The 27,249-nt window shown below is 41.9% G+C and overlaps 2 protein-coding genes across 5 annotated transcripts in view; one reads left to right on the top strand and one right to left on the bottom strand.

Moving 5' to 3' along the window:
• The window catches only part of STOX2 (storkhead box 2), a 70,929-nt gene extending 64,713 nt beyond the window's left edge, over positions 1 to 6,216 (top strand). For all 4 annotated transcript variants that reach the window (XM_066185912.1, XM_066185913.1, XM_066185914.1 and 1 more), the window contains one exon: positions 518 to 6,216. In XM_066185912.1, coding sequence (XP_066042009.1) covers positions 518 to 713 — 196 coding nt within the window. In that variant the 3' untranslated portion in view covers positions 714 to 6,216. The remainder of the gene's footprint in view (positions 1 to 517) is intronic.
• A 10,350-nt stretch (positions 6,217 to 16,566) lies between these two features.
• Positions 16,567 to 27,249, bottom strand: part of ENPP6 (ectonucleotide pyrophosphatase/phosphodiesterase 6) — a 32,322-nt gene continuing 21,639 nt past the window's right edge. Inside the window, exons 5-8 of the mRNA XM_066185911.1 lie at positions 26,687 to 26,866; positions 24,266 to 24,403; positions 20,077 to 20,200; positions 16,567 to 19,288 (exon numbers count right to left, since the gene is read on the bottom strand). Coding sequence (XP_066042008.1) covers positions 19,065 to 19,288; positions 20,077 to 20,200; positions 24,266 to 24,403; positions 26,687 to 26,866 — 666 coding nt within the window. The 3' untranslated portion in view covers positions 16,567 to 19,064. The remainder of the gene's footprint in view (positions 19,289 to 20,076; positions 20,201 to 24,265; positions 24,404 to 26,686; positions 26,867 to 27,249) is intronic.

Below are 27,249 nucleotides of genomic sequence, written 5' to 3'. Positions count from 1 at the left end.
AAGTGTTGCATTTTGAATCATCATGGGTTTAAGGTAAAACTTTTACTTATTATTTTGTGTAGAGAAACATAGGTAGAAGAGGAGACAACAGAGGGTGCTGTCTTATATGATTGCTGTCCTAACTCTACCTAGTCACAGAGCTGATTTGATGAAGATGCTTTGTGCAAAACCGCACCAGTCAGGAGAGAAAACCAGCACATTCCAAGTGCAACTGGAAGCTATTTCCTTGAGTGAAAAATCCAGATGCTTGATGCTGTTTCAGCTTACGGTCTGTGTGACAGTTTCAGTTGTGCTTAGTGCTATACCTGTGTTATGGTATGATGACTGCTGAGCACCTCTGGGACGCGTTTTGGGGGAACATATGTGTACTGTCAAAATGAGATGATTCATTGATGTGACATTACACACAAACACAGGAAACCTATTATAAAACACTCTGTTCTCCTTTCCTGTCTGGTCGAAAGATATATAGGCATGTCATAGATGAGTGTGTATATATATTTCTTTTCCGTTCCAGTACTCGTGAGAGCCTGGCATCCAACACTTCGAGTATTGTTGAAAGCAACAGACGTCAGAACCCCGCTCTGAGCCCTGCACATGGCGGCGCAGGCCCGACGTTCAGCTTCCGAGCCACTGCAGACCCACCCACGAGTGAAGCTGAGAAACTGCAGAAACCTGGTAACTGCCTGCAAGCTTCTGTCACTAGTGTCTGATAGTCAGCCTGCCTCAGATCGTCTGTCTCATCCTATACAGCAAAGTTTACGACACTGGGACTGATGTTTACATCTTTGGGGAAAAATAGAACAAGCATCTCAACCACAGTTTTAGTGTTCACTTAAACTGTGCTGCTATGTAGACTAGGGGCAACAAAGAAGTCTTTATTTCAAGGTATTGCTTTTCACATTTGGGGCTCTGTAGCAACAGAATAGCAGTAGGGATAATATGTACACTTTTTGCTTCACTTAATTGTAACTGAGCACATATATGAAAGTCTAGACACTGTAAGTGTAATCTGCATTTTCAATGTCCATGCAGTTGCCAACTTCATTTAAAAAAATGCCACAGATGTGTGATGCCCCTGGTCAGAGGCTAAACTCTGCTGCAGAGTTCATCATTTTTTTTCTTCAAAAACTGAGCCACTGCTGAACGTAACCAGCCAGGATCACCATGAGGAAAAACAATGCCAAACATGACAAGTCATGACCTCAGCTCTATATGCGAATTATTAATACTAATCAGTCATTTTCACTGTGCGTTTTTGTGACACAATTTTACAAATACCTGGTTAAGCAAGTAAAAGGAGGTTTGGGGTTTGTTTTGATTTGCTTTTGTTCTAGTTATGGAGGGTCTCTAGGGTGAGAAGGAAGGCGGCTCCTCCTTTTGTTTCAAAAATAGGAGAGATGTTTACTTAATGAGACTTGCTACTTGACCTTCCATAGTCACCAGTGAGGAGGTGGGCCTTTGCGTAGAGGGGGGAGTGGGGAGGGAAGGGAAAGATGTAACTGTCATGGAGCCACAATGTGGAGTGACACGAAATATATTAAATGTCTTCAGTATAATTCACTTATTTTAAAAAGATAATCTAATTCTTGTGTCACTTCTGGTATTGCAACTTGCCATTAATATAGGAATCAGGATAACTAATTTCTTGGAACAAAAATATCCTTTATGATATAAATGACAAGTATGGCCTGAAGAATTGATTTCTTTCTAGTGGAAGGACATAAATCTATTTTATGTAGCTTATTAAATAGAGTGCCTAAATTAGGCTATTAAAAATAGCATACAGTGTAATGATTATCAGAGAACAAAATTTAGAGAATTATAAACTTCTGGCCTTTTTATTCAGTGGATGTTATTTGCAATTTAGCATTTTATGGACATGTCTGGTTTCTAGAAATTCAATGTGTCCACTTGGTTTGCAGTAGAAATCTGAGTCCTGCAGGCATGGTACATCCTAGTTGCTCTCCCTAAACTGTAACTCCAATGTAATTAGTACTATGCTAATTACTGCAGAGTAAATTCTACAGATAGTTAAACTCCAAGAGTAATTTTAGATATAGGGTCACATTCTGCTCTGTTACTCATGCAACCTGGTAGTGCAACATACTGACTTATTTCATCAGAACAGACAAAATGGTGGAAGAATAAGATACTAAAATGTGCAACAGCCCAAATTGTTTCATAGAAGAGGGACATTAACCCTGTCTAGCTCTTGTAGTACACAAATATGAAACCCAACTGTACATATAAAAAGCCAGTATTTTCATCAGGTTCTGGTGACATTTATTACTCTGTATACAAAGTCATTTGAGCTTCACTTATGTTCTCTAGTGTCATCAGAAGTCTTTACTGACAATTCAGCCTTATGTTACACCATCGGATATAGTTCATTTACTTATAAAACAGCTTTGTAACTCTGGACACGATCAGTTTCCAGTTCTGTCAAGAATACCCAGTCAATGCACAGGTCTGTTTTCATTGATTTCAGTGTATAATTTCCATTTCATAGGAGCAATAAGACCTTTCAGTGCACATAAAGGAAATTATTGTGCTTTTGGTTGGTTATCAAAGTCACTTGGCCTTTAGCCTTCTGCCTTATCATACCTTCCAAGATGTGCTCTAATTACCATATAATGCTTTGCATGACGCATCTTATTATTCGATATGTAACTCCAGCAGTACTTAATTCCATGCGAACTGTAGAGTCAGAGTTTTTTTGTGGGGAATTGTCATATACTATGCAGTGGCTGACTGTGATTTTGTTTCTGAGATGAGCTCTGACATTAGTAGTATGTATCAATTCAGTAAATAAAAATGTCGAAATGGTATTACAGTGATGATCTGAAGTACTAATGGCAGTATTAAAATGTGAAGAGCAGAAACAGGTTTCACCTTTGGGGAAATAATTGTTTGTCATAAGCTAATCAGAATTTGTGCAGGCAGCTGGTTGTACAGAAGACATAATTCCAACAAAATGTGATAGTACATACCTATAAACTGTATAGTATGTTATTTCCTAAAGTTCCCAGAGACCAGCAGACAACATAAATGTCATATTAATGTTGACATGGCATAGTACCAATATTAATGTGACTCTTGGAATATGGAATGTAAACAGAAGTTTCAAATAGAAACGTTCTAATCTTGATTTTTTTTTTTTTTCCTTTTAAAATCAACAATGGAAAATAAGAAAATTCCATCTTGAGGTTCTGGTAACAAAACCACGAGAGTGGAGCTTGAGTGCTTTATGTCACCCTAATCCTTTGATGAAATCATAGCCTTGTATTATGTGGTTGCTTATCTATCATTCTTCTAATGTATCAATTTAAAGGTTTACAGAGTTAGATTAGGTTGAATCTGTGTTGTGTTCAACTGTAAAGGGTCAACACAAATCTGTCGGCATTTTGCACACTTAATATGTATTATTATAATACAACATGTTACTTTTATGGTAATTTTTTTTACACATATAACTACCTCCATGAATTTGATGAAATGCAGCAACATGAAAAGTGTATTGTACAAAGCAAGGTTAGAAACTTTGAAGCATTAGGTCATGGCGTTCTCTTGTGTGTCAAAGCTTGCATATGAAGTCATCATGTTTCCATTGCCACAATTTCCTTCTACAATGTTAAAAAGATGGCTTTCAGATGAGTCACTTAAAGACTTTGACAAGGCTGCATAATTGGGATAAAAGTGAAAGGGAGGCTGAAACCTTCCATCCTCTCCCCAGTTACTGCTGAGATTTCTGCCTGGTAGAACTTGAAAATGTATTTGTAATTTAGCAAATTAGAAACATCTACAGTCTATGAAATATGATTGACAGTTTGGGGTTTAACAGAAGACACTCTGGGTATTTCCTTGGCAGCCTTCAGATACTTGGGGCCCTATTCTGCCTCCATCTTTGTCAACATTAGTACATTGTTTCTCTGAACTGGCAAGGGTGTTAAAACAGCTCTTCCTTTAATGATATGCACTCTGGTCTCTAGATTGTGTGCATCTAAAACATTTGCTCCTATAGAAATTACCAACAGCCTTTAATTGACGTTGCTGGGAGCAGTATTAGGGTCCCTACTCGAGGTATGTGCCTATTGTTCAAAGAACATGGGCTAGTTTCCAAGAAAAATTAAGCTGGCTTTTGAAAAGTAGCCAGCTGCAACAAGCCACCTTTCAAGAGGGAAGAAAGATAGATTTTTCCAAAAACCAAAGGAAGAAAGTGGCAGTTGAACCTAAGCAGATCGCATTATTTACAAATCCCGATTTATGAACACCTTTCAGCAAACCTAGTACCATTATCCTGATGCAAATTAATATACAATCATCAGTTGAGCTAATTTTGCCATTTTAAGTATTTCAGTTAAAATTTAGAAGAAATCATTAGCCATTTGACTCCCAGCACCACTGTAAAATGACTGTTATATGCGAAACAACATTCACTCAACTTAAAAAAAATAAAAATGTATTGGAAAACAAAAGTTTTAATGAAAACTGTGGCCTAAGTGCTTGCCAGCAGTAGTCACTGTTAGGAATGAGAACAAGCAAACCATTATTCAGTGGCCATCATGAACAAAGATTATACTTTGCACTTAAATCACACCTTTTTGCCTGAGAGTCTCAAAGCATTTGCCTGTGAGGTAGGCAGAGTTCACTGACCCAACTTTTTGTCCAGGTCCGTTGGAAAAAGCAAAGGCTAAGAGTCTGCAGACTAACTTATTAACTAGTTGCTTTTTAAAAATCACTGAAGTTTAACTGTTAACCAAAGTGTTTAATGCTTTTATTCTGAAATTATTCTTTTGATGCATTCAGTTTGTTTAAGTAAGAAACTACTTTACAGCCCTGCAGACACTCTTGGATTAGCAGTTCCGAAAACAAGTTTGCAGTCATACAAGTACTGGCAGCAGTGGTTTTAGAAACAGTCATGTTAATTAAAAATTTGTTTTTCAAATACATTTTGTAGTGCTTTTCCCAACACAATTGTTCAAATTGTTGTGCTGAGAAAGCAAGTAGCACTCCTAATCTGGTGTCATACCCACAGTTTACAATTCTCTTTGCTCTTCTGAAGAAAACTGTACAGTATTAGAGAGAAAAGTTCTATTTTTTACGAAATTCTTTTAAAAAAAGGCTATATATCTAAAATGTTCCCCCCAGCATAAGTAAAGTGCATCATTACTGCATGAGACACATGCAGTGAACCCACCAAAAGCCAAGCTGGTGCTAGAAGAAAACGGGACCATCACACTTCTTTTATAGTGGCGCTCTAAACGTTGGTTTCAGTTATGCGAGTGTAAATCTGGCGTAACTGCCCTGATCTCCGAGGATCTGAGAGAGATGGGAATGGGTCGTTAACTCCATTGAAGCTCAGTTCTGAGCTGAGGGTTTCCGTGTTCCTCCCCCCCGCCCCCGCCCTGAGACACTAAACAGAGAGAAGGAGCAGAAGGCCACACAGCTGCCTCTGGAAGGGCAGCTTGGGCTGAATCCCTGCTGAAATGCACAGCCACCCAGCCGGGATCCGTGACAGCCGCCAGCGTGTCCCACCTTGGAAGGGTCATTTCCCACGCGGTGCACTGCCCTCGTGTCATATATCGGTTAGAGCCACCCAAAGGATACCCATCCAGAAGTATGAAAGGGCCCTTGGAGTAATTGGCACAGATGTTACTTTTATGTGTGGAGGAGATTTTAAGTTTAAAGGGATCATAATTCTGCAGGTAATTTTCTGTGAGTGACTGAATGTGGCTGTTGCATTAGGTTTAAATGAGTTAATAAATGCAAGTGGGACTTACTGTATGTTAGAAGGGAGTTTTGCAGCCAAGACTGCCTTGTATAAATGTGTTTGCACTGAAAAAAAAATTTAAAAATTACTTGGTCTCTGGTTGCTGTAAAGGTCATCCAAGATGGATGTTCTGTTTATATTGTATAGTATTTCATATGAAATAATTGCAGTTCATGAAATGTCTTCCCTAACGTTACTGATTTATAACAGCACATTTGTAACATGGTTTTTATTGTGTCAGTGTACCATATTGTAAATGATGATTACTTGTCATGCTTAGTATAATAATTTAAAGGAAAAAAAAGGACAGGGATTTTTGTAAGTCTATATTTGAAAGTCCCTCCATATGGTAATATTGTGTTCATGTTGTTTATGTAGTGTTGTGTGAAATATCCATTTTGGATTGTGTTACTTTTTAAGATATTAAATAACATTTGGTTATATGTTCTAAGTGGATTCTTTGCACTCATCGGTGGTTTTTAGAGAGTATACTTATATTTCCATTTAACATGCTGTTTCTCTCCCTCACTTAGGGAACCTTGCACAACAAACCAGAAATCTCAGATAAACAAACACTGTGACAACTTGCTGTGTTCTCCTACGCTTTATAAAAGCTCTTTGGGCCATTAAGAGTGCAAGGGAGAAAATACACCTTCTTTTCTGGCTTGGACTGTACATGAAGTTGACAGCTGCAGGTGGAGTGTGATCTCCACTGAATGTGAGTGCCCAGCTGAGATGCACCCAAGCTCCAGAAAATGAGAAGTCCATTAGGACCTCCTGATGCCTCCTTTCCTCTCCGTCCTCATGAGCTAAAGGAGGACCTGGTGCACACCCAAGAGAAAGGGTTCTAGCAAGGAGTTTTTTTCACATTCTACAAGAAAACTGATAGCTGCTGATTGGAAAAGCCCAAGTGGACAATGTAACATGCAAGTGCTGTTTTCCAACCTTCTACCACCACCTAGAAGAATGTTTGGAGTAAGTTTAAGGTCCAGGAGATTTGCCAGAGCTGTTCCATGAGAACTGCTGTTTGCCAAAGTCAGCTATGAGAATTTACAACATTTATAAGATTAAAAACAAAGCAGCATCTCTTGGAAGTAGGTGCTGTCTTAAGCACCTTGGCTTGTCACCTGCTAGTGGCACATACTACTGCTACAGTGTTCCTATCTTGGCTCATTCCCCTTCATCCACCTGCTTCCACTGTGATCCATCTTCATGAAATTACATATTTTGAATTACAGGGGCAAAAAAATCCCAAAACCAGACAGGGTTTAATTAGGGCTTTATGCCAGCACTGACCTAGTGCTTTGCTTTGCACAGGCAAGTCAGTTTTGGGTTTTGGTAGATTCAGACTTTCAAGGCTTTTTCAGTATTACTTAAGAAGTTTGCAAGCACTATTTCCCCCTCACAGAGAATTTTGTTTTTGTTTCTCTCCTTATAGTGTGCTTGTATTTTAGGTGCTAAATTAGGCTAATCATTAATTACCTAGAAAGAAGCTATTGTTGTCCAAAGTTACGACACACTGCACTTTAAAATTTGCTTGCAAGCTTGACTTCAATTCTCTTTATACTTACTCTGCTGACAGGTAAACTGAAGATCTTGTACAAGTGGCATCTTTTGGTCAAACATGGCCTGTAACATACTGAAAATGTCTAGGGCCACTGCTTGCCTGAAGAAGTATTCTCTTGCTGTTAGGTCACACCTTTCTGCTGAGAGCACTGAGTAGATTTACATCCCTCTGTATCTACCGATATCTTACATCTGTAAGGTAACTTTTTTGAAAGCTCTTCTCTCTAGATTTTTTCTCCATCAGCCTCCCAGCTGTTTCATTGGTCTGTTGTTTTCCTCACAACTTGCTTTCTATAATATCCTTCTCCTATTGAATCCCCTTATCTTTGCTTCTTTTTGACATTTATTCTCCTTCAGGTTGGGAGTTTTGTTTCCCTACATGTTACTTGACACAAGAGTTCTTCTGGCCCATTTCTCATCCTCCTCTCTCAAAATGTCATTCTAATCTTAGAATGTCTTTCTCCCTCTTTTCCATTACTTTCCCTTTTTCACTTTTCCTTGCTCATCAGAAAGACCTTAGAGAAGAAAAGGTGATCAGCTGCTTCAGGACAGGTGCTCCTGTCAGCACTTCCCTTCAAGCCATGCTGTTGCAGTTTTTAATTTTAAAAACGTTTAGGAATGTAAATATAGCCCCATATTTTAGTCCTTTCTGTTCTCTTCCTCTTTTTTGGCTGCTGCTCCTGGTTTTTTTGGTGGGTGGTTTTTTTGTTGGTTTTTTTTTTTTTTTTGGTGTGGTTTTTTTTTTGTTTGTTTGTTTGTTTGTTTGTTTTTAAGACTATGTGCTATTCTGTCCAGCATCTCTGTGATTTGAGGGCTCAAAGAGAAGACACAAAACCTCAAACTGTACTGGAACACCAGGTCACATCTGTCTTCCTCAGGGCATCAAGCAAGGCCTCAGGTAAATGCTTTAAAAAGCAATTTATTCAGCTATGCTTTGCAGAATGGACATGAAGAGAATGGCCTCTACTTACTAGCCTTTCCTAAACTGCAGGGAAAGAGCCCATGGCTCTGACACTCCTGTTCACTGTAGCTGGTACTTGAAGACAGAAGGGTTTTGAGCAGTCAGTGATGCTGGGGCTTTGATAACTGCCTGTGTTTTTGTGTGGAGATGGCTGAGCTTGCATTTATAAGCAACTTCCTTCTATGCCCGTAGGTCCTCATGTTTAGCAAAGTATTTTTAGCCTAGCTGTCACAGAAGTGATGAATGGGGACGAGGAACAGGAAATCCCAAGTACTTTTATTTATCATCTTTTTTCTTCTCTCTCATTCTAATAAGCACATAAGACCTAACCCTGTTCTGCCAGCTATGAAAGTAAGCAAAGACAGTAAATAAATTTACCAACATGGCTGTGCATACACTGAAATGGTTATATACTTTGGTTGCTTACTTGCTTAGGGAAACTTGAAGCCATTTGTTTTGAGTTCTCTCAATCTCTTTCCTCTTGTCCCTCTGCTTGTTGCTGGTAAAATTAGGCCTGTTGCCTTGTAAGTGTCAAAGAGGGTCACTCTGGCAGGAAGCTGCAAAGTAACAGCTTCCAGTGTGTTCAGTAGTGTACCAGGAGTGAGAGGACAAGCAAGAGCCAGGGCCCTCTCCTGTGGATATAGGCTCTCCTCATGCACCTATTCTTTCCCCCTATTCTTTTTTAACCTAGACAAAGCAGTATGTTTTTTTCTTTTCTTCTAAAGGAGTGCTGAAAATTCCCAGGTACTCTGGGTTGAGGCAAAGGTCAGATGAAATCTGTGGCAAAAGCATCAGAGCAGGCACCGTGAGGAGGAGAGGGCCAGGAACCATTTTGTCCATCATGATGCAAGTGCACAAGGCCACCTCAGTGACCAGTCTGAGGAACAGAGGTGCCAAGTTCACAGAGGGACCCCAACTGGAGCCCTCTCCACCTGCCTTGCCCCGTGGAGGAGGCGGACACATCCAACCCACAAAGTAGAAAAGGAAACCTAAAAAGCTCCTCAGCTCTATTGTTCTGCTGTGCCATGGCTCCTGTGCCTGGCAGGCTGGCAGTTCCCCAGAGCCCTCCCCCCTGGCATCATGGGCTGTGTCCCATCTTCTCCTCCCCTCTTACTTACAAAGAAAGTCATTCTACCTTCTAACCATAGTGCTTTATTTGTAAGTAGTTGCCAGTGAACCCTGGAGATTTATTATTAATTCATGATGAAGAAACTGGAATCCTCAGACCTAAGGCAGGCAATACATTTATTTTTCCTCCTTAAAGGCAGACCCCTTTGCCTTTATGGTTTTATTGTTATCTATAACCCAATACTGAGAGACAATTATCTCTCGTGCTTCGCTGTTAGGCAGCAGACAAGTTTCACCAAACCGCAGTTTGTACAGGAAAAAAAAAAAAACAACAAAGTGAGAAACCGACTTATTTTTGCACTCAGAAGTAAAAAAAAAAAAAAAAAAAAAAATCCTAGAAAACTAAAGCTTTGCAGAATGACAAACAGCTTTAAAACATTTTCCTGGAGGTGGGTGGACCTTCCTTAATCCAGAAACTAATGAAAGACTATTGTCTTAAAATATTTAGACCATTGCAGATTTCAGAACTGTTTGTCCTTCTGAAAATTAGTTGCTTGGGATGTTGCAGAAGAGGCTGCCTTTTTTGACACTGGATTAGTAGCAGATCATAAAGTCCAGTCAGCTCAGTCTCAAGACAGAGAAGAGCAAGTGAGTTTGTCTCACCTGCTGGCTTTCTTTTTTTTTTTTTCTTTTTTTCTTTTTCTCTCTCTTTTTTTTTTTTTTTTTTTTTTTTTTTTTTTTTTTTTTTAAGAAAAAAATAATATAATCTCCAGACTATATTGGTATGCACTATGTGAATTCTGTGTCTCATGACTGCTGCCTTGTGCCATGGATAAGCTGTAAGGGATGCAACTCTGGCATAGGTCTCTATGAACAGATAGGTCAGCAGGCAACCAGCTTCTGCCCAGATTTCTTCCAAATTGGGATCTCTGCAACTCGAGCGGAAGAGAAGGAGGGTGGATAGTGGATACTGTTCTCCTTAAGGAAAATGAGGAAATTGGAATATCAGGGTTTAAAATCCTGAGAGAGTTCACCAAAATAAAGAGGGAAATTCAAGGACAGAGAAATGTGAGGATGTGCTTCAGTAGCAGGGGAGTCATAGGGCCAGCAGCTGGAGAAGGAATATCAGTTCAAGACAGAAGAAAAAATCTTTGCACTATTGGGGGGCTGGAGGATCCTGAACTCCCAAAAGCCAGCTGAAGTGGGGAACTATATGTACCTGCCTTCATGGTTTATACAGACTTAAAATAATTAGCAATTGATATTGGAATGTTGTGACGTGTCTGTAGTTGTACTGTAAGCATGTGGTGTCCCTGAGTAATGCCCAGCAGGGGCCAGGAGATGGTGCAGCCACTGAGAGCAGCAGGGGTTGGCTTTCATGGAGGTGCCCCGTTCGTAGGCAGAGTGGGATCCTGGAAAAAGCCCAGTGGGAAGGAATGGAGAGAGATCCTGGTAGGGGCCACCTGGCAGTCCTGCCATGCAGACTCCTCCTCTCTGTTGCCCAAGTGCAATGGCCCTTCTTACTCCTGGTTAACTCCTGGTCTGAAGAACAACTTGCCACCCTTCACCCACTAGGTCGGATCTAGGCACATTTTGCAAACCTGGTGTGGGATTCCCCTCTGCTTAGGCAGCCCCCTAAACACAAAGCTCGTTATTGCTTGTCTCAACCCATCAGCCTCCCCCTCCTCATGTATGCAGGAGTTTTCTGCTCCTGAAAGTTTTGATCACCCTCATGGTGCCCCCGTTTGTCTTATAATAAAATCTTCTCCCTTTTCTCCCCCCTAATTATGTACATGCAATAGCTTGCTGTTTATTCCCTTTCAAGGCCTGCAAACTGCCTCCAAACTTATTTGGTGTCCAAAAAACCATCTCCTCTCTCCAGCAGAAGATCTGTGATGCATTGCAGATGTTTGCACATGGCTGCAGTTGCCAGACACAACAGATTACAGGAGGGAGATGGATGAGCACCAAGCAATTTCTTCTTCTCCTCTTGTCCCTTCTTGGAGGCAGGGATATTTAGCTGTTGGCTCTGTTTGCCATGCTGGTACATGAAACCTTTGAAACATCACTTGAAGCCTTCTCCATTTCTACCTGTGATTGTCAGGAGAACTGGGAGGGGGATGCAGAACAGGTTCAGATCATTTTATAAGATTCATATTGTATCTTCTCTTTGTTTACCTATTGCCAGTTCCAAATTAGCCCATTACCATCCTTTAAAACTGAGGAAATGTGCTAGCAGAGATCATCTCCACCTTGTGGCTGCTGTTTGTGTGCTCAGTACAGCCTCAGGCTGTGCTTGTGACTCTCTCTATTTGCATCCTTTCTCCCACTCCTACAGGATTTTTGACAAAAAAAATCCTACTTTTTGAGGCTGGGTTTATTCCTGGCCAGCTGGGGCCCTTGTGCCTGGCTGAGACCCTGGATGTTGAGCTTGTTAGAAAATAATTTCTTTGGTCTTAGGATGCATTTATCGTATGAAAGCTGTTAGGCCAGAGAGGGTCTCTGTGCTGCAATAAGTACCTATGCCCAGATACAGAGGTAATGTGGATGGTACTTTCTCACAGTGAGGCTGCCATCCTGCCTTATTATTTGGCATTCTGGCTAGGATGGCACTGTTAGGACTGTCACGACCTGCACTGGTGACAAGCAGCAAGTGTTGGAGGGGAACACAGAAAGAGAGCTCCTTTTACACAGAAAATTTCCTATGCTTCAACACTATGCTGGAAATAGGGCCAACAAAACAAGATTTTTTTTTCAAGAGAGAAGAGAATACTCAGCATCACAGAGTCAGGCAAGTGGCTGAGCAGCCCTTCCCTGGGGAGATCTTTTTATTTAGAGGTTGAAACTGGTAAAACCCCTGTCCACTCTGCCCTTTTATCAGCAGCCTCAAATGAAATGCTGTTTTGCTCAGCTTCCTGGAAGAATGCCAAAGCTTAATGTTAACAGGAGTACACCTTTTCTATGGACAAGGGGAGAAAACCAACAAAAAAATGTAATCTATTGTGATCTGTGCTGACAGCTTTTCCTGAGAAATAGTCCATATAATTCACAACGGGAAAGAGATTTTTATCAACAAAGTACTTTGGAAGAATAGACTGGTGGGAACAGTCCCCCAGCCTGCACTTAGGTAGAAGATAAATTCTGTCCCAGTGATGCCTCACACACAATGGATGTGTGGAGAAAGGCAGGGTAGGTGTAGATGTGTGAGGAATAGCACTGAGAAATTGCGATAACAATCATGGGGACATCCTTTTCCAAAGGGGATGAGGAGCTCTGGCTTGTACTCCTACATAGTTTGTTGTAGCATGGCACTATTATAATTTTGCTCACACTTCCTAAGTGCTACCCTTAATGGAAAAGGACCAATTCCTACTAATCTGTTATGTATCTGAATTATTTTCTGTATTTTCAATGGGACAAACTACCATTTTCTTGACTGATTCAGAGCAGTGAACACTTGAGACAATGAACTGACCAGGAACTATGAAGCACTGTATGTGAAACCTGGCTGGATATTACCTGTTGGATTGGAGCTCATTGAAGCTGATTTGGGAAAATCCACCCTTGATCTCACCCCTTGTCTTTTCCATCACAGGGTACCACAGACAATTCAGGTGTGTCCAGGCCATCTGCTTCAGTCATCTCTAAATGCAGCCATGTCCTGGGCACCAGGAGAAACTGTGTGACACACAAAGCAGCAGCTCTTCTGGTTTTGGGGGTCCTTCAGTGAGGGATTCATTTGAAGCCTGTGTGTGGCAGCTCTCCAGGGCAGTGGGGATATGTAGCTGTCACCACTTTGCCCATCTCATATGATGAAGCACTTCACCTGCCATGGAACAACCCCCTGTGGAGAGCAGGTCCTGTTTCTATTGCCTCAGCTCCTACACCATTTATTCCTCCTTTCTCCTCCTTTGTATTAATTTCCTGAGCTGCCCTAGCTGTCACATCTGCACAGTTACCAGCTGGTTGCCCATTTTTAATTGCCCTCAGAGGGCTTCTTCAAGAGCCACACCTGCTCTTGTGGGGGCCTTAATTTGTCACTGTCCAAACTGGAGCAGCAAGCATTTAAAATTCAGCTTCTATGAGCGTGTTGTATTTCTTCAGATGCGTGATTAATTGCTAGGCCTTTACAGCCTGCACTCAGCTATTTCTGCATAAAACAGAGTCTGTCTTCTGCTGGAAAGCTCCCCACATTATGGATATTAAATATCTTCTTCTCCATAAGACATGGGTTTGTTCATCCCATTTGTTTTTGATGAAAGATTGCATGAAACACAAAGCGAGCTCGGTACCCTCACAAGTTTATTCTCTTTAAAGGGGGAAAAGTAGTTATTTTTCTTTGTCAGAAATTTTCTTATAAGAAATCACTTGAGGTAAAAGCAGTTTGAAGCAGTTTGTATAATCCAGCTCATACAAAGCTTGAATTTCACCTTAAAAAACATTCGGCTTTTTTTTTTTTTTGGTCATCTTTCACAGCTGCTATTTGAAATTTGAAGGCTATTTTTAAATCTTAGTTTTTAAGTTAAAAATTATTTCTTTGTTATAGCTGTGATTGTGTGAGAATCCCTCCATGGATGGGCAAGGGCTGCTTTCCCTCTCTCTGACAGAATCTACTCAGCTGGGATGTGGTCAGCAGGCTTTATCCCTCTCTTTTCATGGACAGTGAATGAGCTGTAAGATGAAAACCACATTGCTGCCTACTCTGGCAAGCAAGGAAACAAAGTCTTGCACCCCAAAGCTCCACCAGTATGGAGTACATGGAAAAAGTATCAAGGGAGAGTGCAATTTACAGATGGATGGATGGATGGATGGATGCATGCATGCATGCATGCATGCATTGGGAGGCAAATAAGTGCTTCCAAAAAATTAGTTTTTAATGTGTCAGAGCCTCCTTCTGCCCAGGGATCATGTAGAGGGGATGAGGCACCTCTCAGAAATCAGAAGCAGACTCCTGCCAAGTCACTTAGTATAGTCATGTCCTTGCAGGAGTAAAACTAACATGAATAGAGGGTACAGTAAATGGCAGTGCACTCGTTGTTGTAGTGGTGTGGGATGAGGACCATGTGGGACCACTAAAAAAAGGTTAAAACTGCCTCTAATGGACACATGGCCCAGTTATATACATTTATGTGGCCAGGAGCCTTTGCATGGAGGCAACCCAGTGAGGGCTGCAGGCCGAGTGAGAGTCCAGTAGGGATTGTAGATGATCCCCTGCAAGCCTGACTTTCATTCCACAGCCTTTGCAACAGCTGATGCCATCTCAGCCTTCCTTTTTCTATCTGGAAAAGAAGCAATGACAGTGTCTCCAGCCAATTTTGGGGCTTAATTAATATTCACCTAACAATATGTCTATGTGATGAGTAATGTTTTAGTGTATTATTAATTTCTTGGGAAAAACAGAAGTGTCAGTGCCCACTCTGGCAGCCACAGAAAATTGGTTGGACATGTGTTCCCTGCAGAGAATGCTGACATTTTGGGGCTGGCTGCCTGCAACTCCTTGGTGAGGGACAGAGGAACATCTTCTATGCATGCACTGGTGCCCCTTGCTCCTGAAGACTGATACTCTTCTGATACTAAAATGCCTCATTTGCTGCGACCGGAAGAGGATCACAACCAGCTCCCTGGAGCTCAGCTAAGCCCTGATCTGTGCTGGTGTGGAAAGTGGGTACTGAATTTCCCCCACCTTAGCCCCCTCTTCAAATCTCTCCTCATAATTTTTTTGCTACCTGTGACAGTTTTAGTCAGAGTTCCCTTCAATGACAAAAGCTCAGAGTTCCCAGTGTGTAATTCTGAAATGTTCTTATTTTTGAATCTTCCCTTAACTTAGATGTGTTTTGATACTTACACAAAAAATATTTTTCCGTGTATGTGAAAGTTGTCTTTTAAAACAGCTGGTAAAGACTTGTTGTGCTAAAACGCAGGGTTTCAAACCTTCCTCTTCATTAGGCCATGTTTTCTTTAAAAATTCCTATTGAATTTGCTGCGACCTGCCCTCTCTGCTACAGCCCTACAGGGAAAAGAAGGTGAGGAAATGTTACATGGAGCTTTTCCAATGCCTTTCGCTTCCCAGTGGCCAGAGCTCATTTGATCTGTACAACCCCCAGAGGTGTATGGGTTAACATCTGACAGATGCCACAGCACCAAGCCTGACAGAGTTCAAGAAGCATTTGGACAGTAACTCTCAGGGGATTCTTGGGAATGGTCCTATGAAGGGCCAGGAGTTGGACTTGATGATCCTTGTGTGTTCCTTCCAACTCAGAATGCTCTGTGATTTTGTGATATATTGTGATGTATTAGTTAGGAGACAAGGAAGGTGACCAGAAGTCTTGTGAAGTACTTGTGAACAGTGCAGGTTGGTGTCTGGGCCAGTGAGAAAGTGTCTCCACAAGGCTACAGCCTGTGCAGACAATGCAGGCTGCATCCAGAGGGATGCTGGAGGGTTCCCCTGCTGGGCCTTAGCCAGCCACGCCATTTGCATGGTCACCAAGGTCATTGGTAAAAAGGGCTCAGCTTATTTAGCTGTGAAATTGCCATTTTTGGCACTGTGATGGGGAGCAGACTGAGACTTATTCCTCTGCAGGCAGGCTCTTAGCACCTTCCTTTTCTGAGGACCCATGTTCATGGAATGTGAGGGGAGCATCTCTGGCAGCCCTTGACAGTGCTACTGGTTCAGGGGGAGCCCTGCTGTGAATTAAAGGACTCGGCATACCTGCACTGGTCCTCCTCCACTCCCTGCTCTGTGGTAATATAAGGAAAAGGAGATAAATACTATGAAGTAGGCTTGGAGACTTATTTCTATTAAATTAGTCCCTTCCATGAACATTGTGGGTTTGTGAAGCTTGGAATGGAATAGGGCCCCCTTATCCTTGAGGCCTTTGGAGTTGGTTTTCTCAAGGTCTTGTTGACATTTGCACCTTCTCCCACTGGGAAAGGGGGGCTATGTAGAGCCTGAGCCTGGTGCACCCTCATACCAGTGACAATGCTCTTAATTTCTGTGCAGTCATCTGATGTGATGGTGACACAGTGGGCTTAGAGAAGTGTGTCTGGAGAGAGCATCCAGGGTTCACTTCTCTTCTTAGAAGTGCAAACTGTTTTCTCATGTCCATTGCCTAGTAGGAATGACATGTTCCTGAATGGATGTTCAGAAGGTTAAACAGTGAAATACATCTGGAAAAAAGGACTGCATATACAAGCTACATCATCTCATGTGATGCATTTAATGTCCTTAATTTACATGCTGACAACTTTGCCATTTCTAAACAATGTTATCATTAGTCTTTCTGATAATTAATCAGCACAAGCTTCAAACACTGTTTATCACACTTTGATGAAGCAATTAGACAAGAAAGGCAAAGTGTTGAAGGGAAGGTTTTGGGCTGGTTTTTTCTTCAAAAATCTTACAGTATTTACAAAGAAGTACTTTTTCGGACACCATTTTTAGAATTATTCATTCATTCATTCACAATCAGTCATTGTATAAAAACATCATTCAGAAATAGGTTTTAAAATACACCCACCTCCATTGCATAGTATACAGAAAAATAGGCAAGAGTTAAGACACTTGATTTTGAATGAGAATGGGAACTGATTCAGAGGTATGACATTTCTGAGGAAGAAAGATGCACTTTTCAAAAAATAATGAGCTCTAGTTCTCCTGAAGCTAGTGAGCTTCCTGAAGGTCTGCCATCAAATTTTCCTTTTACAGACCAAGCATCTTTTACCATGCACAAAATGCTTTCATTAAGGTCAAACAGATCATATTGCAATTGGATTCACCCTTCAGTATTTGCATGTGGACACTGGCAAAAGTGAGTTACAGAAAGTAGTCACAAGGATCAGTGTTGGTTTCATGTGTCACAACCCACCCGTGGAACAACTCAAGGGACCCAATTTGTTATTTTCAATTTCTGTTTGCATAACAGAGGAGCCGAATATACTCTTATACCTTTTGAAACATTGCTTCTGTAAGAAGACTTTGGCTCCTGCTTGCTGGTAAGGCTTAAAATGGCACATTGTGTAGGGGTTAGCAGGCACTGATGGCATCTACCCTGATGATTTTCAGACAAAACTTGGTAATTTGGTTATCTTGCATGCTGGGGATATTTTTTTTTCCTTTAAAAATATGCTCCAGTGATTTCATTGAGCCTGGTCCATTAAAGAGCAACAGGGAACTCTGAACAGTAGGTGCTTGTTTTACAGCTACTGCAAATGCTTCGAAAGCACTAAATTGCCTTTTATACTCAACAGTCTAATAACAAAGCCTGATTTTTTCCATTTTTCTCCCAATTGATTTGATGGTTCACTTGAGCTTTAAAAACACATTACATAAATCTTTACAGCTATTACAGAAGTCTTTTGTCAAGTTTAATTTGGTGTTTGTGTTTTTTTCCCCACAGTGTAATCATTCACCCCTAAGTGCACTGTACCACACATACCCTGATCCTGCTTGTCTCTGGGTCCAGAAGAGTTGTAAGTCCTAGAGGTTTGTTTTACATGGGCAGGGACCTCAATCCTTCCAAAGGCAGTTTGTTGCTGAAAGCTCCTGGTTCAGAGGTATATCAGATAAAGCGCTGTGTACTCCCAAAGGCACCTCTGGCAACAGCTCTATCCTCTCCTGCTGTTTAATTTAACTTTGCTGTTACAACTTCGCTTCTGCTTGATAGCCAATGATGGAAAAAATCACCAGAATCAGCTGAGAGGGTGGGAGTTCTATCAGTGTAGACCTCTCTCCCTGTTGCAGAATAAAGGCAAATGTGCTGATCACCAGACAGAGGTAGAGTGCAAAAGCTGGTAGAAGAGCAGTGTGTCAAAAAACCTTCAGAAATGCAATTGACTATAAAACATCAAAATGTGATCAGATGGTATTATCTTCACCAGGAAAAGCAGAGAGGCTGTTAAATGCCAGGCTTCCCCAGCCTATGTTCTCCTGACCCTTGTGTGTCCAGATGTTTATTCATTTTCCCACTGGCTTTGAAGGGGAGGATTTCTGTCACTTTCCTCTTTCCCAGCCCTCCCTTCCTCTGTGGTCCGTGAGGAAAGACTAGCCCTGGAAATGGGCAGAGCCAGGTGAAAATGTTGGTGAAAATAAAGAAGGAAAGGCTGAGAGAAGTAGGATGCTCTCACTGCCCTCCTGCTGACCCACCTCTCTCGGCATTATGGTCCCTCAGCAAAGCTCTTGGCTCTTTGAAGACTGTGTCTGTAGAGACAGGGCTTGGCTTGTGCTGTAAGAAGATGGGGCTCTGCTGCTGTTAGAGCTGGAGGTGAAGGGGTGAACCAGGATGACCCCAGCTAATTGCTAGGAGGTTGGTCTCCACTTCTGAACTCAGTATGGCAAACCAGGGCGAGCTCCTCAGTGAAAGATGCTGGGGTGAGATGTGTTTGATGCTCAGAGACCCCCACGAGCACCCACCAGAAAACTTTGTGGATAGCCAGACAAGATTCTGCTCTCACTGCCAGTGCTGTAAATCTAGATGAGTGACACCATTGTCCCCGGCTATGGTTGGAGCAGCACAAAACCTGGCTTCATGTTAAAAACATTGTAAATGCAGGATGGGTCAGATTCATGCCTGGTGGAGCACAATGGAGGAGTGGGGGACAGCACTCTATTAATGAAGCTATTATTCAAATAAAGAACTTTAAAAAAACAAACAGAGAAGGATGGAGCTGCTGGTGACACTGACTGACATTGTTCAGGGGTCACAGTAAGGAGAGCTGCCTGGCGAACAGGGAGAGCAGAGCTAATGCCAGGACACAGCTGCTGCACGGGGGGAGTGGTGCCAAGGGGGCTGTGTTTCGGAGCATGCACTCCACCCTGGACCAGGAGCCATTGTTGGGCTGTGGCTGTACTCCTGCCAGGCTGCACATGATGTTGTAAACATCCACAGATCTGATGGGAGGCGCTCGGTAGTTGGATCGGAAATCTGCAGGCAAAAGAGAGGAGTTGGCATCATGTAACTTGGATCTCAGCCCCTGGAATATGGGGTGCTGTGGGGCAAGGGCTCCTTTGGCTTTCTTGGGACTTACCCACCAGGCTGGGATGTGGCATGCTATACAATTTACAGCATAGCTCAGCAAAAAAGCATTTTAAACAATTTTATTAATTATTTTTACTTCTAGACCGATTTTATTTGAAAAACTAAAAGAAGCTCTGAATTTTTAAGTATAGGAGCTACTTTACTGTATGTGCTTGATATATGTAATAGCCTGACATGATTGCAATGCACATTCTGCTTTCACTCCTGTCTGCAGTTGCAGCCTGGCGCTCTGCCCTGTTTAAAGGGCCTGATGAAGTGGAAACTAGGAGTTTTGTGTCTGCCCGTCAGACAGGTGGGTGAGGTATGCTGCAACCTTCCCAAACAAAGTGTCCTGCTGTAGCGAGTCTGAATCCCCTAACAAAGGATTCATGTGTTTCAGATAGAATTGAAAGTTTAGGCCAAAAATTACGGAAAACAGGGCAAAGAGATATTTACTGCACTGGGACATCAGAGAGAGGCTGACCAAATCCCTTCATATCTCTCTGCCCTGTTTCTTCAGCTGTAAAATAGATGCAGTGCAACAAACACTCCATTAGTGAGGAAATCCTGCCATCTATTTGTAATTTTTGGGTGTCGCAGAGTGCTACATCAGGGTCCTGCTGTGCCAGGGGCTGCAGGGGTGAGGCCCGTGGGGCTGCAGGGGAAGTGGAACACCAGGGATGGTGGCACTGTACCTGGTCCATACGCGAGGAAGAAGCCTCTCATGTCCATGAGCTCATTGTCGTAGCCATGCCAGCCATTCTGCCAGGCCTCCTTCCTCCCCGTCCCATTCTCCCAGTAGGGCAGCTTGTCCCTGCTCTGGGTGACAACAGGAGAGTGTGATTAGTGCCTGCCTGCTGGGCTGTGCTGGGGCACTGTGGGGTGCCATGTTGTGTCTCCATGTGCTGTGTCACCCCATCAGGCCCCCACACTGTGCACAGGAGCTCATCCCCAGGAGGGGTGACCCCTGGCTTTGCTGTCTCAGTGAGTAACCAACTCCCAGCTGGAAGGGGAGGACAACTCATGTAGATTTCTGCCACAAGCACAAAGTACCACAGTCATATGTGACAGGTGTAAGCAAGGTGCTGTCCCTCCCCCCATGCCTGCAGCACTGCTCTCCCACCCAGTGCCATGCATTTCCGTGGGTTTACTGGGGAGTTGTTCTGCCCCACATGCCACTCACACCTAAGAAAAATAAGTCATTTTTTGCTCCATTTGACTAGTCAGCCTAACAATACAAATATCACCCCTACTAGATATTTTCTAATTATTTTTTCTTCTCCCTGCTTGTTTTCAAACAAATGAGGTTTGTTCCAGGAAACACTGGCTCTGGCCTGAGACAGCCCCACTTTCTGTGGCCTGGACTCTGTTTTATTTCCTTGCTCAGTGGCTCTATGCTTTATTAATTTGTCATTATAAATCTTGCTCTTCTTAGCCCATATTGCACTTAAGATGTAATTTTAAATTCCTTCCTTACTTTCTCCTGCTTTGTGTTAGTAGCTCTTACCTGCAACAGTGCCATATCTGTCAGGCCCTAGGGGCTGATCAAAATGCCAACAAAATCAAAACCAACCTGTCCATGAGTTTCTCCTGTCCCATGCTCCTTAGGGATAGCAGCGGACAGATGTGGCACTCCACATTACCCCAAAACTATGACAGTAATTTCTCTTGAACAAAGAGCATCAACTGACAGTTCATCAGACCCATGACATTAATTTCTCTGATAATTACAGAGAAGGAGCTGCACAGTCCTCTAGAGTGTCCAGGTCTAGCCTTCACACTCAGGCACAGAAGGACAGAAGATGCCCCAAAAGAGTTTCCCACATTCCCACTTCAGGCAAATGGTGCCACAGCTCCTGCAGATGGTGAAGCAGATTAACTGAGGATCCCTTTTCTTTTATAAACATTTATTTTGCATGATTTTGTATGATTTTGTCTCATTCCTTAAGAAAATTGACTGTGCACTGAGGACAGCAGTAGTGATGACTGAGAGGTGTAGCTCTTCCAACTGTTTTCCAGGGTAACCCCCTGTTTCTTCAGATGTAATACTTGGCAGATACACCAGATAATTCCAGAATATTACAGAATGGGTCAGGTTGGAAGAGATCACTGTGGATGATCTGGTCCAACCACCCTGCTCAAACAGGGTTGTCCTAGATCCCATTGCACAAGATTGCATCCAGACAGTTCTTGAACATTTCCAGTTGTTGGGAAAGGTGAGAGCGACTCCACAGCTTCTCTGGGTAATCTGTTCCAGATTAAATGAAACTATTTTAGCTAACAAATTTCTTTTCCTGACCCCATCTATTTCCCTGCACAGAGCAAACCAAGGAGAAAACAGACTTCTCCTCTCCCTACCATAGAACATCCTTATGCCGTTGCTTCCTGTGATTCCTGGGGATTAAGTGTGCTGCTTACCATCAGGCAACCTGCAGAGCATTTGCCAGCATCAGCTTCAGACAAGTGAAGTCACATTAAATTTGCAGTGGTTCTTTGGCAGCATCATGACATTGCCATACCTACACCCCTCCATGGTTCTAGCAGATGTTCTGGACACAGTTGCTTCCCCAGAAATGTCAAATGCAGGAGGAGGTAATGTGCTTTCCATAACCCACCTGGACAACAGGAGACACCTACTCACAACAGAATGCGCAAAGGCACAGTCATTTCCATCATTTCTGGTGCCAGTTGAGTCAAAAAACATACAACTAACTTTCATAACTGCAGCTGAAGTGAGAGCTCATGAAATGGAGCCCCTAACAGCAATTGCTTGAGGGACAGGGCTGTGCAAGCATCCCAGCACTGCCCTTCTGGAGCATCAGGCTCTGCCTTACAGCGAACCCCACAAACTCCAGGGGCTTCATTTTCACCCAGAACACTGGCAGCACGCTAATGTACCTGCCTGGCAAGTCCAAATGGGATGAAGAACTCGTTTGAGATGTAATTTTTCATACTCAGACTAAGTCTGGGCTAGCAATCCTTGTCAAAGATGAAACAAGCGTATCTGAGACTGCGGACAATGGTCATGTACGTGTGTACATCCTGCGTGTACATGTTTAGAAAATGTGCTGCAATTGATCTCTAAATGTTGGGAAATACACTGGGATGGGTACAGAGTGAGCATGCAGCATCGAAGACTAACACCATTGTTGCACACAGGAGAGCAGCTGGGGATCTTAGGCCCAAAGGATGGGCACTACTCACTCGTGTGAAAGGAACAAGGTGATAGGAGCAGATCAGCTTTGGTACAGCATGAAATCCCTCCTCATCCTACTTTAATCAGAATGTAGATGGGTTTTAGTTCCTATGCTCCATGATGAGGAAAACAACTTTCCAGATACAGCCCCTTTGTCTCTTTCAAAAAACACCACCACCACCAAAATCCCCCTTTTCAAACAGCTTTTAGCTATCCACTAGCCAGCAGAGAGTTAAAAAACCCTGGGAGCATGACAGGGAAGAGCTACACATCCTCTCTTCAATGGTTTGGGCAGGAAGTATAATAGAAGGCTCAATCATTTCTTTAAAAATATGACAGGAAACTTTCATTTTCATATCCCATGCACATATAATGAAAGTGTACAGAAGAGAAGGAAAATCTGACAGCATTAATGAGAGGACATTCTTGAAAATCAGAAACAATGGGAAGGAATGGGCAGAGAGACAGAAGTAATTATCATAGCAGTAGTGTTTGCTGCACTGTTATTAAGGTTTGTCAGAGTTTCAATGATTTTTTAAATGCTTTTTTATTTTCTACAGAATATGTAAAAACGTTCTGTTTTGGACTTTTGTACGGAAGAGTTTAGTTGTAATTTTTAAAAATAATTTTGGAAAAAATGTTTCAGATTCCTACTCTACCTGTCTAAATCTTAACTCCGGCTTTTTATACCTTTTTTTTTTTTTTTTTTTTTTTTTTTTTTTAAATCAGAAATGTAGTACTCACCCAGATGTATTCCAAAGCCATCAGGTTTTTTTAGAGCATTTTTATTCAGCTGTAGAAACTATTATGCTAAATTCAGGTTGGCTGGTGAGAAATGTGGTAGTGTGGACTGTCCTGAGCAAAGCTTGGTGAGCAGCAGCTCTGAAGGCCATGAAAGAAGATGCTCAGCTGAGTTACAATAACCTGCAAGGCCACAAAGTGCACTGACTATGCTGGGACATGAAGGAAACTGAGGACTCCTTGGTTCTGTTGCCAGCTTACTGACCTAATGTATGGCCTTGGGCAAATCACTTAATACCACTGCTCAGTTTACCTCTTTAGAAGATACACAGTTATCTCACCCTCTGAGCTGTGCTGAGCTGCAATTAGTATCTGTAATGTAGAGATGCCCGGTAGTGACACAAGCACAAAGTAAAAATACCGATTTATAGTAAGAAAATAACTTATGAAAAATCTCTTCATGTCTGGCTTCTCTGCTTAACAAGTTCCCAGGTGTTCAGTGTGTGCACTGGGCATCTCTGAGGAGTAACTCTCCAGTCTGACCCTTTTGAGACTGATGGTCTCAGGAGAAATGGGTCATTTTTAGGACAGTCTGATGGAAGGAAAGCCAGGCAGAAGGAAAAATTGCCATAAAGTACTGCAGAATGGAGGGATAATAAGGACTTGAAAAAGGAAAAACTCTTTTTGCACCAGAAATGAAGGTAGATGGCAGGGGGAAGAAGAATGTGAAAGACAAAAACTGCTTCTTTATGACAACAGAGAAAAAAGAGGCATCTTGACTATTTAATTGTCTGCCTTTAGGATAGCTGCAATACCTTTAAGTTCTTTTAAGCACACAGCAGAATTTGACATTAGTTTTGTAGTCAGCCCAGTGACTTTAACTCAATGATCAGCAATATGTTATACCTTTTCACACACTGTCAAAGTATTTTGCTTCTAGACTTTACCTCTACTATGAACCATCCTTCTTCAGCCACGAGAGTTAGTGGAGACACAAATTTTCCTTTTTTGTAGAAAAACCTGTTAGGAATATCCTCTATGTTGTAAACATCCATGTGTTCCACAGCTTTCAATTTTTGATATATCTGCAAAACGAATGTTAAGACACCATATGGCTGTAAAGATCGTAAATACACTCATGGGCACATGCAAACACCTGAATCTGCAAAATGGCTAATCCCCTGTAATGGCTAATCATCAGTACATTTAAACCAGGACTTTGCCTGTCCAAAGATCATGGCTGGACAAAGCCAGCTTATGTGGTTTAGGAGATTCTGAAAACTCAGATCATAAACACAGAGGAAAACATGAATTCATGTGTTATGTGTATTTATAATGCACACATTCACAAATGTATACATGTGAGTGTACCAGTCTACAGAAACAGATCAGGAGAAGGCACACCTTCACAGGAGGCAGTGAGTGAAGTGGTGAGACACTCAAAGGCACCATGCGGACTGTGGACAGATGTGGGAAAGCAATATCATCTTTAGCATCTGCCACTCATTCCCTCTTTGTGCTCTTGAGTGGAGAATGAATGTCACCTCACCTGCCTTTCTGGCACTTACCCAAGTCAATCACCACAAGGGATTGATAGTGCTCAGTTATCTGCTTTGTTAGTTATCTGATGTGAGATTAATTAGCCAAAGCCTGCAGCTTTGAATCTGCACAATGCCATGCTAGTGGTTTATTAATATTAATCATACTGTCTGGAACATAATCACACAAATGTCATTACACCCCTAATTATTCAGAAAATAGATTTTAAATGCCTGAGAAAGATGTTCATATGCCAAAGAGAAGGCAGCTATTGGAGTTCCCAGACTCTATATTGTTCTTTAACAAGTTAAATAGAAATAATCTTCAGGAATAAATAGCTCAGCTCTTCAAAGAATGAAAGGTTCTTCACTAGCCTTTCAGCTAAGTCACCCTTGTGTGTATATGTGTGCCAGATATGTGCAGTGATGTGCAGTGACTATAAGGACAGCACCAGGGTGTGATGACACAATTCCTCCCACCATGAGCAGTGCTAGATGGTGGTCACCAGTACTTTTGATGCTTCAAAATGGGGTAATTCTTAGAGATGATAACCACTATATTATAATACACTCCAACTCACAAAGATAGCTCTTTAAAATTCTTTAGAAATAGAGAATCTAGCTATTGGGAAACTGAAAAACAACTTTATTTTGCTTAAAAAGCAGCCCTCCAGTAAGAAATCCTAAAAAGAAATGAAGGAAGGAAACAAAACCATTGTATAAGGCACTGTACTTTTTTATCTTTAGAAATATTAGGCTGCTTAATAAGAGAGACGCATGTGCTGAAGAGCTTTGTGGGATGAACCCCATGACTGTGTGAAGTTGTAACTTGCCTGTTTGAAGGTCTGGCCTACAAAAACAGGGAGCTCTGGGTTAAGCAACTCAATGCTGTGATCCCCTGTGATGCACTTGCAAGTGAATTGCTCATGCATGCCTCTAAGAAAACTTTCAGTTCTGGCACTAATTTGAAACGTTCCCAGTATCACAGGCACAATTCCTGAAGAGACCATTTGGGTGCAAAGATCAGCAAATATTATCTTTTTAAAAATTGCACAGGCTACAATATACTGTAAGTAGATAAAATATAATGTAGAAACCAGAACTATTTGCCTGGGGAACGGCTTGCCCATTTTGTACATCCACTCATCTATATTCTGAGGACAGCAGTAATGGCTTCTCATGCACTGGTTTCTGGTTAAATTATAATTCCTAGTCTATTAATCAGAGAAACTGCATTTCCATTCTTTTCAATTTTTTTCAAATATTTTCAAATATTTTCTCTATTGTTTTAATGTATCCCTCAAAACCCTGAAGTTCTAGTATTGAGCTTTTATGGTTGACTCAATCCAACATACTTCATCAAAAATTCCTCCAAGGAAAATATTGTAAAAAAATACTTTTTGCAGTTCTGTTCTAATGGTGTTGCTTCCCCAGTGGGAGTTTACTGGAATATGAATGCCTGAACCAGATCATTTGAAAATCCTATCTAGAGTGCCCATATATTGACTAATAGATATAAAATCCTAAAAGTGCATTTTGAGCTAAAATCTTTAAGTTATTTATCAGAAGTTAATAGAGGAGGGGTTTTAAAGCACGTGTCCTTGCCATATAACAGTGAAAGTTCATGCTTTTTAATTTGCCTGGTGTGACTTTCCTTCAGACACCAGCATCACAGGGGTGTCACAGGATTCAAGTCTGACTCCTGATAAGAGCTGATTTTTGCACACATCTCTGAGAGCGGTATTTGGATGTTAAGAGAAAATGGAAGACACAATTGCCACAAAAACTGAGGAGACATGAAACTGAGAGGTGCAACAAGGCTGTACTCACCTCTGCATGCTTCTCTGGAGCTGGCCAGAGGCTCACAACAGGACCCCGGTCCTTCATTTGTATGGTATCACTCATATTGATATAGTTTTTCAGCTCAATGATTTTATCTGCCCAAGAGATGTCTGTCATCCCATGATCAGAGAAGAGGAGGACATTGATATCATTCTGAAGGCCTTTTCTCTGTGAAGAAAGTGCATGACAACTTTTAGGGCCATGTAAGGGCTTTGCACTGTCTGTGCCTGCTGGAAAATATAAATCACCATTTGACCTCCACTGATTCTGTGGAAGTTAACCAGAAGGATCAACCCATGGATGTCCTGCAATGTGCTTTTACCATCATCCATAATGGTGGACATCCACTTTTACTTGCTGCTCTGGTAGAGTCTGAGAGGTCAGCACCAGAGTTTTTCCAAAACAAGTCCAGGCAGCAATTTTGCTATGATATCACTTTAGGAAGGAGTGTTTCTCTTTCCCTCTCAAACATGAGCACTTAGCACTAAAGCTTTTAATATTTAGTGAAACTGAAGATACATTTTCCTCTCTTCACTGAAACACATAAAAAC

The sequence above is a fragment of the Chamaea fasciata genome, unplaced genomic scaffold (assembly GCF_029207755.1).
Source record: "Chamaea fasciata isolate MVZ Bird 193981 ecotype frontalis unplaced genomic scaffold, bChaFas1.0.hap1 SCAF_6, whole genome shotgun sequence".
NCBI classification, from domain to species: domain Eukaryota; kingdom Metazoa; phylum Chordata; class Aves; order Passeriformes; family Sylviidae; genus Chamaea; species Chamaea fasciata.
The sequence above is the reverse complement of the archived record's forward strand: the minus strand, read 5'-3'. Positions and strand labels throughout refer to the sequence as shown.